Source organism: Labrus bergylta, chromosome 3 (genome assembly GCF_963930695.1).
Source record: "Labrus bergylta chromosome 3, fLabBer1.1, whole genome shotgun sequence".
NCBI lineage: Eukaryota > Metazoa > Chordata > Actinopteri > Labriformes > Labridae > Labrus > Labrus bergylta.
The window spans coordinates 5,549,439-5,562,474 of NC_089197.1; the positions used below are offsets into that span (position 1 = coordinate 5,549,439).

General features: G+C 40.8%; 1 protein-coding gene across 1 annotated transcript in view; it reads left to right on the forward strand.

The window, feature by feature from the left end:
• ccdc102a (coiled-coil domain containing 102A) overlaps positions 1-13,036 on the forward strand; it is a 67,945-nt gene that overhangs the window by 42,356 nt on the left and 12,553 nt on the right. The window contains 3 exon segments of the mRNA XM_065952523.1: positions 3,763-3,879; positions 5,091-5,222; positions 5,224-5,301. Of these exon segments, the coding sequence (XP_065808595.1) occupies positions 3,763-3,879; positions 5,091-5,222; positions 5,224-5,301 (327 nt within the window).

Consider the following 13,036-nt stretch of genomic DNA (forward strand, 5'->3'; position numbering starts at 1 on the left):
ACACACGGTCCCTGTGTCTCTGAGACCGTCTCTGCTGGACTAACTTTGTAATTATGGACTGAGAGAAACCAGGACAGGAGTAGATAAAACATTAACAACCTACAACATCCCAACATGCCTTTTGCAATGCTCAGGGTTTAATAGAAAGCAACATTAAACAATTTAACAACAACAATGTGTTAATGCATGGTGATATTATCAAGCACCAGAAGAGGAAACAAAAAGGGAAATGTTCCTCCACATAGACATGTAATATATAAACTAAGCTTTTTTTTGTTTACTGCTCACTCAAGTACACACAGACCTCATGGACCGATCAAGCAGGAAAATGAGTGACTCTGTCTCACTGACAAACACAAAATGTTCAGATCTGCAAACTCGGTTTATTTTCAATCATCCAACCAGGAGGCATCTTTTCTTTTTTTTTACTTACTTTATTAATCCCTGAGGGAAATTCTGTTTTTAAACGCTGTTATTGAGAGACACACTTCTCACACACATAGGCCTGAATCACACAGGTGCCAACAGAGGTATTCTAATTCTAGGAGTTCATTCTAGTGAATTTATTTAGTCAGTAATAGGCGGAGAAACTTAAACCTGTTTTAATAAGTAAAAAAAAATCCCCCCATTAAATTCAAATGAATCTGGCTGCAGCAGGATACAGAATAATATAGTGAGGTGTTTTATTTTGTACAGTAGTATAATAGACAGTCTGTATGTAGTTCTTTGATACAGTTTAATATAACTATTTTACATCAATGCTTTCATCTTATTGTCTCTCTCTCCCTCCTCATCAATGCTCTTCTTCACTATCTGTTTTGCAGAAATGAATCTCTGAAGATTAGCTCGTCACATTACCTCAATGCTCTGTTGACATAGAGTGTCTCTTCAGTTAGATCGTGTAGGGCCTTTAATGTGTTAGCAGTGCTACACCACCCGGGGGCAGTCCAGGCCTGCAGAGAGGGGAGACAGACGGAGGGAAACGAGCCAGCTAACACAGTTCTCACGAAAGGCTCAATGTATGACAGAGTCAGATAAACCCACACAGGAAGACTTAAGGGGATAGGTCAGAGGAGGTGAGCGCTGTGTGGATGGTGATGATGGTTGTTTTTAAGATAAGTGGGTAGAGGAGATCAGATAGAAGCAGGATCAGGGGAGGTGCTGATGGTGGAGAGGAGGCAGATGACACACAGGCAGAGATACAATCATCAGATAAGAGCGTAGAGAGATGACAGAAGATGGTAAAGGAGATGAGTCATTCTTATCCACACACACAGGAGAGAGAGAGCGTCCAGCTGCCTGGTTCCAGGATCCTGTGTACATTGGACATGCAACCTAGCCTCTAAAGGGTGCTCAAATTATCTTTATATCTTAATTAATTCCCAACAGACTTGCCAAGCAATACACAAGTAAAAGGTTAAAGTTGTCATATTGACTTTAGACTTTATTGTCCCCAGGGGGAAATTCTTTTTCACAGCAGCGTTTCTGTCCAAACAGACATTTCCCACCAAAGAACATACGTACACAAAACAAATAAATAAATAAAAAAACAGAGTTAAAGAACAATCAGGAGTTCCCACTCTGGCCTGTTCAGCGAGGCCTTTTGTTCAGGGTTGTTTTATGGTTGTCGAAAATGTTCGATATGTTGATACTTTTGAATACCAACCATTTTGAAATGATAAAATCTTGATTATTTTAATGGTTGATAGTAGGGTAAGGGACAGAAGCTTTTAAAAATCACAGAACTTCAGTCATATTTTTTACCCAAAGCTGAAACAAAGAGAGAGAGAGAGAGAGAAATACTAACACTTCTCAAATCCTTTCAGTGTCTCATAAAGAGGCCAAAGTTAGATTTATGTCTCTTACAGACGGACAGAGAGTAGAAGTGATGACAGCAGAGGGGACGCTGTCTAAATGGATCAAATACGCGGGCAGCGTTTGTCATTGAAATGTTGCCAACGTATTTGTGCAATTAAGAAAGTGTGGAGTGCAATTCTTGGTAATCAAAAACAAGAAATTACCCAACATAAGGTCCCCAGAAGTTCTGTTTTTGTTGTTGTAGTATTGAATCAGGTATCGATTTTTTAATTGCATTGTATTGCAGTTTAATTTTACTGTATTGTGAACGTCAGGACTCTGAACTTGTGAACATGTTTTTGAAGTTGTTGTTTGCAGTTTTTCAGGGTAACAAATGGGTCAAAATCTTTAATATGGTCTGCAGGAAGTAGTTGAAGTGTAATTAGCCAAGTTAAATAATCCGACTGAATAAGATGTGAAGAAGAATCCATGTATGACTAATGAATAAAAGACTAGTCCTAATTACAAATAATGTTCATCATGAAGAAATGGCAGTCTAAACTGAGAGTCTGAGGCACTCTGATGCAGTATAAACATCCTTTTATTAACCTATCCTTGAAGAGCACCTGATTCCTCTACACGAGTAGAGGTGCAGCTCTCGCTTCAACCTGTTTTAAAGACTTCATGTATTTTTAGCTGCTTCAGTGAAAATGCTCTAAGACATATAGTGAAGCAAAAAACAGCGAAAAGGAGTTGTTGGAGAGGGACCAAAAAAAAAGAACAATATTAAATATACCAGGCTGCAAGAGCATGACTCTGAATTATTTTGGTATTGGTCTGATAATATGTTAGACCGTAACTCTTTACTTTGACCAAAAAAAGACGATCAGTGGAAACACTCACACCCTGGAGGAAAAGGTTTTACGTTCAGTCACACGTGGTTCCACCGCTTAGAAGGATATCAGAATAAATGTATAGACAGGGCATGTGGGTGTGTGCAAATAGAAGTTTGAGGTTTTTATTTTATTATTGTGTCATACATACATTTATATGCCCAGCCTAAAAACGTTCCAGGATCAGAGTGCAGAGTAGGTGCATTCATTTTCATGAAAAAAAGAGAAAACTAAAAGCAAGACAAACCCCAACTAAATAAAATATCCTGTCTTCTTTTCCAAGACTTTGAGACAAAATTAGCAAGCTGAAACACATCGAACTTAAACAGCCATTCCAGTTTTTACACATCTGCCCACCCTGATATTTCTTGTTTTTGATGATCTATTTCATGAAAAAATAATTCTGTTAAATCTTCATATTTTGTAAAATGCAAAAGACAATGAGACTCAGTTTCCACTTCGTCCAACTCTCACATCTCACAAAGTCTGTTCTCCTCTGGAATATTTTTGAATCGACCGACTTCAACGGCCGGAGGGAGAATAGCAGATCTTAACTGTGCAACCAAGGATCTTTGTCTTCTAGATAAACGACAAGCTACACATAAAATAATATTTAAAAAATCTGATATAAAAGACTGAAAGAAGACAACAAAGTGAAACATGCAACATCATGTTGTTTCTGTTCAACAGTGCTGCCTTTAGCAAACTATGTAAAGAAGAACATCTTTAAAGAGTGCAGACTCAAAGGATGGATAATTATGAGTAAGTTAGAGTTTGACCTTTGCTTTCCTGTTAAAATATGACTTAAAACATCTGATTGGTCATGAATAACTGCATACAAACTGTTTGAGTATTTGAGATGCAGTATGGATTAAACCTACAAGATATCAGCCGTACTCCAGCTTTTGTTTTCAGTTGTCATTATGTAGCTGCAGTGTTGAACTCAGGGGACGGAGAAGGATGGTTTTAAACTGACTGGTGGTGGTGGTGCCACCATTAAGACTAAATAACAAACTGAATCACCATGCCCTTTGACCTTTTGTCCCGTTTCTCCTCCTCATATCTCTTCTAGCTGAACCTGCTGAAGGAAATACACCAGGATGAACTCGGCCGCATATCTGAAGACTTGGAGGATGAACTGGGAGCCCGGACCAGTATGGACAAGAAACTAGCCGAACTCCGAGCAGAGGTGAGGGGACTGTGAAGAACAGAAAGACGATAGGAGGGTGGACGAGTTTACAGCAACATGGAGGGAGAAAGAGTGGGAGTGTGGGATGAAGGAAAGGAGGATGAGCTCTTTACTAACCGAAATACAGTTTTTTTTTTGCAGTATTATATTTGGTCAGTGTATTGGATTTAATTTGATGTTTCATTTACATTTTTGTTGATTCTATATTTCAGAAAAGATCTTCGAGATTTCTTGCGTCCTCCATCCTTACATTTTAAAATCCTGCATATGCTGCCATCTAGTGGTTGCTTCAGGATCGTCTTCACCCTGTGCAGAATCAATAAATCAATCTTTATCTTAGAGCTCCAATTCATGAGAAATATTATTTTAAGACTCTTAACACAAAGATCAGGTAAAGATATTACTCTTTAGAAAAGTACAGCACTGTTCAGCGTGTTAAAACTCTTAACCAGGTTTGATGGTTAAGTTTCATAGTTTGTAATCCAAATGTTTAGCACTTATTTGATATATTACAGGAATGTTTTTATGTAGGACAACTTTTCATCTGAACATAAATCTCTCTGGATATTTGTTTCTTTTGACTGTGCAGGGCCTCAGTGGCAGCAGGCTAGGAAACATACGACAGGCAACCATCTTTAAAGTAACTTTTTACAGCTCTTCCTCTGAAACCCTGAAACCACCTGAGGCCGTGTGTTAATGTATATTCTCTCCAGAGAGTTGTGGGTCTCCTACCAGAGGGATCAGCTAGAGAAGCTTCAAAGGAAGGTGTCCAGGAGGCTGATCAACTTCAGCTAATTCATTTTCATTTGAAGATGCAGTGTCAGTTCCCCGGGCCTGTCTTCAGTCCTTACTCTCTTAGAGTAAAGATCTATTCAGCAAATTAAGTTTGGTTGCCTCGACTGTATCTCTGATCTAATTATTTCACTCACTACTCAGAACTCATGCCCGTGAGGTGAGGGTTGATTGTGAGGAATTTGTGCTGTAATGATTTTTGTCTACACTAGATGTGAGTGTAGTAAATGTGAACTTGAAGATTTAAAAAGGAGTTTCTCTGTTTACCAAAAGTTCTGTTTATCTCTGAGAAGCTCCACTTGGATCCAGCTCCGTCTTTGACCTTCATGCTGCCACATGTGTTGATGCGTACGCCTAAAATGCTCATTTCAGTGTCCTCTGCTTCTTTTTCCTCTCTGCTCTCCGTGTCTCTCCGTCAGATGGAGAGGCTGCAGGTGGAGAACGCTGCAGAGTGGGGGCGCAGGGAGTGTTTGGAAACAGAGAAACTTGCCCTGGAGAGGGACAACAAGAAGCTGAGGGCTCAGGTCGAGGACCTGGAGGAGCAAATGGCAAAAAAAACGCCGGCAGTCCGCCTCTGCACTGGACACCGACCTCAAAGCGATCCAGACCGAGCTGTTTGAAAGAAACAAGGTGGGAAGGACAATCCTGTTTTTTATATAACGAAAAGCTGTGACCATGTTAGGAACAAGTGATTCAGGATCTCTCTGAGAGCAGACAGCATCTACTCCAGTCAACCCATTAATTAAAATAATAATAATAATAAAGAAAAAACAATTATCTTCTGTGTGTGTGTGTGTGTGTGTGTGTGTGTGTGTGTGTGTGTGTGTGTGAGTGTGTGTGTGTGTGTGTGTGTGTGTGTGTGTGTGTGTGTGTGTGTGTGTGTGTGTGTGTGTGTGTGTGTGTGTGTGTGTGTGTGTGTGTGTTTGAGAAAAGCAAAGAGAGAGATTGATCGTGTTTTGTGTCTCGTGTTGAAACCATGGTATTGATCCAGACAGAGAATGAGAAACAGAGCAAGCGATTAAGATGCTGGATACACAAACACACACATACACATACACACACACATACACACACCTATACACACACAAACTAACACTCACATACTAACACACACACACACACACACACCCAAGGTGATTGATAGTAGAATCATCTTCAACTTCTGCCAGGGCTTTGGGCACCACTACTACTCTGATTGATGTTCACTGTCACACACACACACACACACACACACACACACACACACACACACACACACACACACACACACACACACACACACCTGGAGGATTTAAAGGAGGAGAGAGGGCCGAAGATAATATTTTTAAGGTGTGATTGTGTGTGTGTGTGTGTGTGTGTGTGTGTGTGTGTGTGTGATTGTGTGTGTGTGTGTGTGTGTGTGTGTGTGTGTGTGTGTGTGTGTGTGTGATTGTGTGTGTGTGTGTGTGTGTGTGTGTGTTCTGCCATTTGCAATCCATCTTTTGGCTGCTGATTTCTAAAATATATCAACAAGATTTATGTAACACGAACGCCCCCCTCCCCCCTCCCCCTCCCCCCTCCCCCCTCACATGCAGTATTCATGGTGTTGCTGTGACATGACCTTCTACATTTATAAAAGTTTTCATTTTTCCTTAATGAACCTTTTTATCCCCTTTAAGCTCTGTGTGTCTGTTTATACCCCCGTGTGTTTTTGGTGAAAATGAGTCGTTCATACTCTGCTGGTTACATTTATTTTCACAAAACACAGACATGTGAAGTCGTCTCATGTTCAAGGAACGAGATGCTGAACTTCATTACACACTTTATTGTCACCAGCAGCAGGTTAATACTTGAGTTCTGTTAGCATGTTCTGCAATTCATTTAGCAGACGCTTTTATCCAAATCTACTTACATCAGAGAGTAATGACATCACAAAGGTTGAAAACACCTACGGTACATATAAGTTAGGTTTAAGTGGAAGTAGGGTTGTCACCAGGGCTTAATTTGTATCCAGCACCTCCCAGATCGTATAAGACACTTTTTTAATTTGAAACAAGCAGCTCCTTTGTCACTATAAAAACATTTTGTGTAATATTTAAAGTATGAATTAAAGTTTGAATTAATGGGGGATCTCTCATTTTCCTCCTTTAAACTTTTTGAAATCTCAACTTCTTCTTAAATGAAAGTCGGGAGAGGTCAGATGGCGGTCAGGTAACTTAAGGAACGCCTGAAGCGGGGTGAAGTTTGTGTACGTCATAACGGCTAAGTTGAAGTTATTGTCTGCGTTAGGTCAGTCAGACCCAAAGAAGACTAAAGAAGTTACGGTGGAGGATGTAGATGACAACACTTACACCCTGATATTGTTTTTTCTTCTTTCTTAATTACCAAAATTGCAAGCAAAATCCAGCACAAATACTTTGCCAATGTATTTGTGAAATGTACACAGAGTAGAGTATTTTCCCATTCAGGGTCGCCGGGGGCGGCTGGAGCTGATCCCAGCTGTTACTGGGCGAGAGGCGGGGTTACACCCTGCACTGTTTGCCAATCAATCACAGGGCTGACATTTATAGACAGACAACCTGACACACTCACACCTACAGATAATTTAGAGTCACCACTTAACCTAAGGAGCATGTCTTTGGACTGTGGGAGGAATGATAAATAAACCCATCAGTTCAGTTCTACTCTTTTCTTTATGCTACCAAATCCCAGGAAGAGTCTCCCACAGGTGTGTCCGTCTGGCTCCAAGCTGACAAAGCTGCCCCAGGCTTATTTTGTAATTACAAACTTAAGTCTGGGGGCTTTTTTTTGTAATGACTCCATCAGTTTAAGTAATTTGAGGGTAGGTGAGGCTGTCAGGTATGAATCTGCAAACCAAAACAATCACCTGTAGACCTAATATTTGAATTACGTTTTATAGTACCTGTTCATAATAAAGTGGTGAAGCAGGATGATGAAATATTCACAAAATGAATCAGATAATGATTTCAAAATCACACTAAAAATGAGCATACATTTATATTTAAATCAAACAGGATAATATTCTTCAACACATGTGGAATAATGCTTCACATGCAGATTCCATTCAACAGAGGAAATGTAATCTCCCCGTGGTCACAAGGTGGGGATGTTTACTCAGAATGACTCAGCCAAGAAGACCTCTATGTTGAAGTAATATATCATCGCCCTGACTCGTGTGATACAATTATGGAATCTCTGCTGCCAAATATCGAAATTTAGATTTTAAAAACTCTGCACTCTGAACAGATTTAGCTGCCAGTTTGACTCTCCACGTTACTACTTCATGACTCCTTACCGTGTTGCTTAATGTAGGACATGAATTAGGGTAACAAAGAAGACAGTATTATCATGCTGATGTATACTCATCACTTTTCATTTTATTAAAGCTCCTGTGAGGAACTTTCATCTACTACGTATCATTTTTGCAGTGTGTGTGTGTGTGTGTGTGTGTGGGATAATGTCTCGTCTCCTCAAATGGCCCTAATAGCAGCCGGTTGGCAGGCATGGCCGTAGCAGCAAGTATGTATAAGTGTTGGTCAATCTAAGTGCCCCCATTAGCATCTATCCCACAGGGTTATTTATGATGCTCTCAGGTTTATTTAATGCTGCAGTTAGCAGGCACACACACACACACACACACACACGCAGGTAAAGACAGAATAATTAATTCAGTGTATGTTGAAGCAGTAAAGCAGCAGGCTGAATTAGCACATCGTGTCAAAGGGAGCAGGATGAGAAAGGTGAAGATGAGTACAGAGGAAGTTATTCAGAGTAGAACAAAAAAGAAACAACACGCTGGATTACATAAACACAACATACCTCTTGACCTATCTCTCTCCTGCAGCTCTTTAAGAGTAAATGATAGACGGGCTTGTATTGTGCTTTTCTAGTCTGAATGAATGAAGGAAAAATTAGATAACCAAAAAAAAAAGACAAAAGTAACAGTGAACAGTAAAGGAGTAGGAAGAAGTAAAACGTATATCCCCCTATGTTACATTTCTTCTATAAGTTTATATTATAACAAAAGTCTTACACCACATGTCACTCCTACACATTCACACACTGACGGTAAAATCTGCTTTTTTTAAGTGTGCATCAGAAGTAACTCATCCATTCAGACACCACCGCTGAAGCAGCGGGAACAACTTGGGGTTAAGTGTCTTGTCCCAGGACACATCGGACATGTAGCTGGGGATCGAACCCCCCTGGCCTTCTGTTTGAGAGGCGACTGTCTCTTCCACTGAGTCACAGCCTGGAAACATTACAGTCCTTGTTACCTTCATATCATCATCAGCCGTCTCATTCAGACTCTGCTCTCTGTTTCATTTTTCCATAAAGATGTCAGGAATTGATGTTCTCAGACATTCTCAGATAAAAGTGATGAAGCCTTATCTGTCAGCCGGTGTGTTGTCTGTGTAAAGATACGACTGCTGCTGCTGCTGCTGCTGGATTCTATCCTGCTGTCAGTTCAAACCGGCTGGACTAGTCACCATATTTCTGCTCCAACTTGTCTGAGAGAGAACATGCATACGTTTCAAGGACCTTGTCTAAAGATGCAGCTTCCAAACAAAGCTAAAGAAACACTCAGCATCCTGATGTCTCGACCTTGTGTGACAAGCTGGACAACATCAGGGCTTTGATCAAGACTTAGACTTTAACCTTTACTGTCAGATTGAGACATGGCCCACCGTACGAGTGCCTCTCTGTCGTCGTCGTCCCCCCGGGACAGGACTGAGTCAGTGAATTGTAGGGAACTGATGAACCCTCATGGTCATAAAGGAGTAATAGACAGCACCCAGTGTTGGCTCACAAAATAGAAACTAGCTAACTTAAGGCTCTGTTCTCTTTTTCTATGTTTATTTTTTTTTATTCTTCATGGTTTGTTAATTACTTGAGATGTTTTTGCTCTCTCTTATCTTTGTGTCTTTTCTATCATCTTCTCTCATGTCTTTTTTGAGCTGATCTGTTCTGACCAATCAGGTTGGAGCAGTGCCCATAAGTCCTTCCCCCACTGTATCGCTCTTGGGCAGCCCTGATTATAAACCCAAATTTGCAATCCCTGGTGTGTGTGTGTGTGTTTGTGTGTGTGTGTGTGTGTGTGTGTGTGTGTGTGTGTGTGTGTGTGTGTGTGTGTGTGTGTGTGTGTGTGTGTGTGTGTGTGTGTGTGTGTGTGTGTGTACATGGGAGAGGGACAGTTCTGTCTAAATGAATGTTAAATTCAGAATGGTAGAGGGGGAAGGGAGAATTAAAGTGATCTTTCTGCATGTTTGCATGCAGTGATACGTGAGCCTCTTTACAATAGTCTAACGTAGTTGTGGATATTTTCATTTCTTATTTACAAATCAGATTTTTTTTTTTCCGACTTTAAAACAGTATTTCTGCGAGGTGATGACTGTGTGTTCGTGCGTGATGCACAGCTTGTGATTTTTGTGCGTGAGTCTGTTTGTGCGTCTGTTTTACTGCAACAGATGTAGCGGCAGACTTCAGGGTCTCTCCAGTCAAGGAGAAACATTTAACCGGCAGTTTGGCACACACACACACACACACACACACACACACACACACACACTCACACACACACACACTAACAGACACACTAACACATATAGTGGCATACACAAAACCATAATTGTGCCTCTGTGTGTGAAAAATACAGACACACACACACACACACACACACATTTATAAGAAACTCACATCCACACATGTTCACATATAGACAGAGACATACATACACATATCCAGCTCATAGATCATTCAGTCATCTCTCATGTTTAATCAAGTATGGGACTCCCAGCTTCTCCCCCCCATGTCTCCTCTCTCAGACATTCATTACATGGTTTTGAAAAGATAACACTGCAGGGACTGTGTGTGTGTGTGTGTGTGTGTGTGTGTGTGTGTGTGTGTGTGTGTGTGTGTGTGTGTGTGTGTGTGTGTGTGTGTGTGTGTGTGTGTGTGTGTGTGTGTGTGTGTGTGTGTGTGTGTGTGTGTGTGTGTGTGTGTGTGTGTGTCATGCTGTCTATCTACAACCTTTTGGGGTTATCTGTCCTCGATGTTAATTTAGACATTTGGCATTTATTCATAATTTGCTTTTCTGTCTTGTTTTGTTAATTGGTTTAACACATTGCAGCTCCTTTGATAACCTTTTTTTATAATTTTGGATAATAAAAATTATTTAGCAGCATGTTAAGTCTATTAAACGTCGTAACACAATCAGTAAAACCCTGATGATTTTTAGTTTACAGTCATGAATACCAACGCAACAAATTCTCATATTTAGCTGCCAAAATTCTGATCATATCAACTTTGTGAAATTAAACTTTTCTTTACGTTGGATACTTAAAAAAAAAAAAAACGTGACCAGTGTGGGAGTCAGAAAGTGCTGATAGGCTGAAAGTCTTTTTTTATATCCACTCCTGAAAATGTCAGGACAAACTTCCCCTGGAATCTTTCTTTCTGAGTTGCCTTTTCAAATCTGAGCCTCAAAGTGGTCGACTTTCCCCGTCGGACGGGAGGCGAGACGTGACGTAGAAAGGTGAATGTGGAAAGGGTTGCGGAAGAAACAGCGTCCACTTGAAAGCAGAAAGAGTATGAAGCAGTTTCACTACGTGCACATAAATCTCACCTTTAGTTCACCGGTCAAATGATTTAAACATAATCAGCCCGACTCACTCACATGAGGTGAATTTTCCTGATTATTTGCTGCACGCTGATTCATTCACACATGGATACATCCCAACTTTACGCAGAAATTGAACTAGTGGGCCGGAAGGAAAATACCAGGAAAAAGTTCGGGGGGGAAAGGTTGGCCATTTGCTTTCACACATGCAGCTCACTTCAAACATATTCTGGTCATTTTCAGGAGATTTGTGCCTGTGCAAAAACACCAATAGGGCTTTCACACTTGCAGAAATCTTGTGAAAAACTCCTGATCTTACCAGGAGGAGCTGTATGTGTGAACGCAAAGAGCCACATTTTTCGCTCTGACTTCACCTTCAGTTCCTCCTGTCAGACCCCTAGTATCTTCCAATAAGTCCAATTTGGACTTAACATAGCATTGATATAAAGGCAAATATTATCAGTATAGCGTCGTATAGCGGACTATGTTGCTTCATCCACTAATTCTGCGTTGTTTTTTTACATCACATTTTACCTCCTCCAGTCTGACAGAGATGGTCTCCAGCTGTGAGGAGCAAACGTGAACAGCCAGGCCAGGAGTACATGTGTGAAAAACGACTAATGTATTGTTTGGTGTTTTTTTATGGGGGGGGGGGGGGGGGGCTCATCTTTCTTCTTAACCTTCTCAGTACCAGTGTAAAATGTTTTTTTTAATACAACATGTTTGTCTCCTATGCTGGCTAGCCTCTTTAATGTTCTTTGTTCTTATGCCTCACCTTTATTGTCCTATAAAATACCCCCCTGCAATTACTACTCCCACCCCCTCCCCTCATCCCCCTCCTCATCCCTTCATCCCTGTCTCCTACTCAGGAACCCACCCCCCTGATTTTTAATTAATTCCCTCCGCATTCCCCTGCCGCTGCCTTTGTTTGATCAGGCCCTGGGGTTACACTAATATTTGAGCTGTATTCAGGCATTTTGCCTTGATTATCAGAAAAATATTCAGTGATGGGGGAGGGGCTACATGGGCTGCCTCTACAAGAATTTGTATTTATTTGAACAAAAGATAGAAACCAGTTGTTCTCCAAACACAAGACACAGACATGTTTACCTCTGTGAATCAGAACAACCAGCTTTATTAGATATCTGCACTGATGCTCCAAAGGATCAAGTACGTAATGCATTCAATGTGTCAATGAATACAAATGTGAAGAGCATTTCCCACTCCTTGTTCCGGCCTCGTCTTTTTATTGTTCCAGTAGATATTTTAATTAATCTCCAACGTGCAGCCGTATACGTAGGTTCAGAAAGCTTCTTGGAAGCTGTGTTGTCTGGGGAGTCATTAGGTGTGAGGCCGCATGAGGGAGGCTGAATCATCATCAGGGCACATAAAAGTGCTGTGAGTGACAACAATGCATTATTGATGATGCCATTAGCTCCAAGTGCAGACTTCCCCAAGCTTATGCAAAAACTAACTGCTGGAGTTTGAAACACAAGCGCTGTGAAGCGCGCGAGGGAGTTATACCGTCGTCTTCCCTTAATGAAATACAAAACAACTAAATATGAGCTTCTGGCATTCAGCGTCTCTGGATTCTTTAAATTGGATGAAACAGAATTTGTTTTTGTTTTTTTTCACAAACATTTTTACAGGACGAGTCAGATCACATTTATGAAATGCAGGTTGACCAGAATCAGTACCTGAAAATGTAACTCTGTCTTCTCTTTCTGTCGCTGTGCTGTGTCCTCA